At 36.6% G+C, this 1946-nt stretch overlaps 1 protein-coding gene across 1 annotated transcript in view; it reads left to right on the plus strand.

The window, feature by feature from the left end:
• LOC101852954 overlaps positions 1–1691 on the plus strand; it is a gene marked incomplete at both ends in the record, with an annotated part of 6307 nt that extends 4616 nt beyond the window's left edge. The window contains 2 exon segments of the mRNA XM_013087542.1: positions 434–756; positions 1531–1691. Coding sequence (XP_012942996.1) covers positions 434–756; positions 1531–1691 — 484 coding nt within the window.
• Positions 1692–1946: the final 255 nt, after the last annotated feature.

Raw genomic sequence — 1946 nt, forward strand, 5'->3', positions numbered from 1 at the left:
ATAATACACAAAAACAAAATAACAAAAGAAAAATGCGTCCTCTAGGCATTTCTCTTCTTAACGGGCCCCTCTGCCCCCTTTCTTAGATTTTTTAAATAAAGTTTGTTTTTACACCGTTATCCACCTTATTTAGAATATTTTGGAGGACACAATAGAATATTAGGTTGAACAATAAAAACTACAAAGACAAAGAAATACAGTTGAAATTGCTCAGGACAGCTGTCAATAATTGTCGAAGGGAAGAGCTGTGGTTGTCTTGACAGGTGGGCCTTTTGGACAGGGAATTGTTATGTGGTAAAAACGGAAAGGAGAAAGTGGGAGGCGGTCGTTTATACAGGTGAAATGTCTTGGACATGAGGCCGTTAGAGCAGGTTCGACTATAAATCGACAAGCAAGTTAATAGCAATCATTTTGAATCTTTGATTTATTTCAGATGAGGACGACAAGGGCATGGACAAACAAGGCAAACATTTCGAACTCTTCATGAAGATGAAGAAATTCGTGGAGAAGCTCTTTGCCGAGAAATACGGAGAGGACAAAGACAGTGAGGAAAGCTATGGGGAGGACAGCTATGGGAAGGACAGCGGGGAGGAAGAGGAGGAGGATGATGATGAGGAGGGAGGGGAAAAGAGTCCCCTGATGAAGTTCCTGTATAAGCTGAAGATGCACCTTGCTGAGCACGGAGAGAAAGGATTCTGGGATGAGGAAGGTGACAAGGAGGAGAAGGAGAAGAAGTTTGTCTTTTTCGCTTACAAGGTCAGTTACCCCAAGATAATAATAACATCATCATCATCATCATCATCGTCGTCGTCATCATCATCATCTGGATAAAAATAATAATAATAATGATAATAATAGTAATAATAATAATAATAATGCTGATAATAATGATAAAAATAACAGTAATATTATTATTATTATTATTATTATTATTATTATTATTATTATTATTATTATTATTATTATTATCATTATTATTATTATTATTATTATTATTATTATTATTATTATTATTATAATAATAATAAAAAGCATTTTGTATAGCTCTAGTTTCCTTTCAGCAGTAAGCTCTATACCCTTCACAATCTATAATAATATCATTGCATTCATAGACCTGAGAATATTCAGAAACATTTCTATTTCCCGGAAAATCGTACGGTGCAAGGATAGTATAGCAAAGTCAATTGTACACGCATGCAAAAGCTTCACAAAAGGCTAAAAATGTATCTATTCTTATAAAATTTTGTTACAAGTGCCGTAAACGTCTTACTAAAAAGAAGCTATACGCCATTTACGGGTCATCCTCATCATCATCCGGTGCCTTGCTGACTGGCGTGGGCGATCATGGACCTCCATTTCACTCTGTCCTGCGTTGCAGCAATGGTGTCTGTTGTTCTTGCTGCTCTTAGCCATGTATCTTGTCCAGTATCTTTTCCCTCTGTCTACCTCCGCCTCTCTTTCCATCAAACTTGCCTGTTGTTACAATATTGTCCAATGCTTTATGGGTCATATTTCTATAAATATTTACAGGCCTGGAACTACATGAAGGAACTGAAGGCGCAGAAGGAGAAGAAGGAGAAGCTTCACCAGATGTTCGCTAAGTTCGTTATGTTCGTCAAGCATGTGGAACATTCAAAACAGATGAAGGAGGATTTCGGCAAGTTCAAGAAATGGCAGGAAGTTGAAAAAAAGTAATTATAATTTTATAGTAGCCTATATTATTATAATTATTATGATAGGGTTGGGGAGGGGGGGGGCATGAAGGAGAACGTGTTAATTGTTATTTAAAAAATCTTTCTAAAGTTTACTTCTATAACCGGGCATGCTAACTGAGCCACTTTGTTGTTGTTGTTGTTGTTGTTGTTGTTGTTGTTGTCTTCTTCTTCCTCCTCCTCTTCTTCTTCTTCTTCTTCTTCTTCTTCTTCTTCTTCTTCTTCTTCTTCTTC

Source organism: Aplysia californica, unplaced genomic scaffold (assembly GCF_000002075.1).
Source record: "Aplysia californica isolate F4 #8 unplaced genomic scaffold, AplCal3.0 scaffold00600, whole genome shotgun sequence".
Classification (NCBI taxonomy): domain Eukaryota; kingdom Metazoa; phylum Mollusca; class Gastropoda; order Aplysiida; family Aplysiidae; genus Aplysia; species Aplysia californica.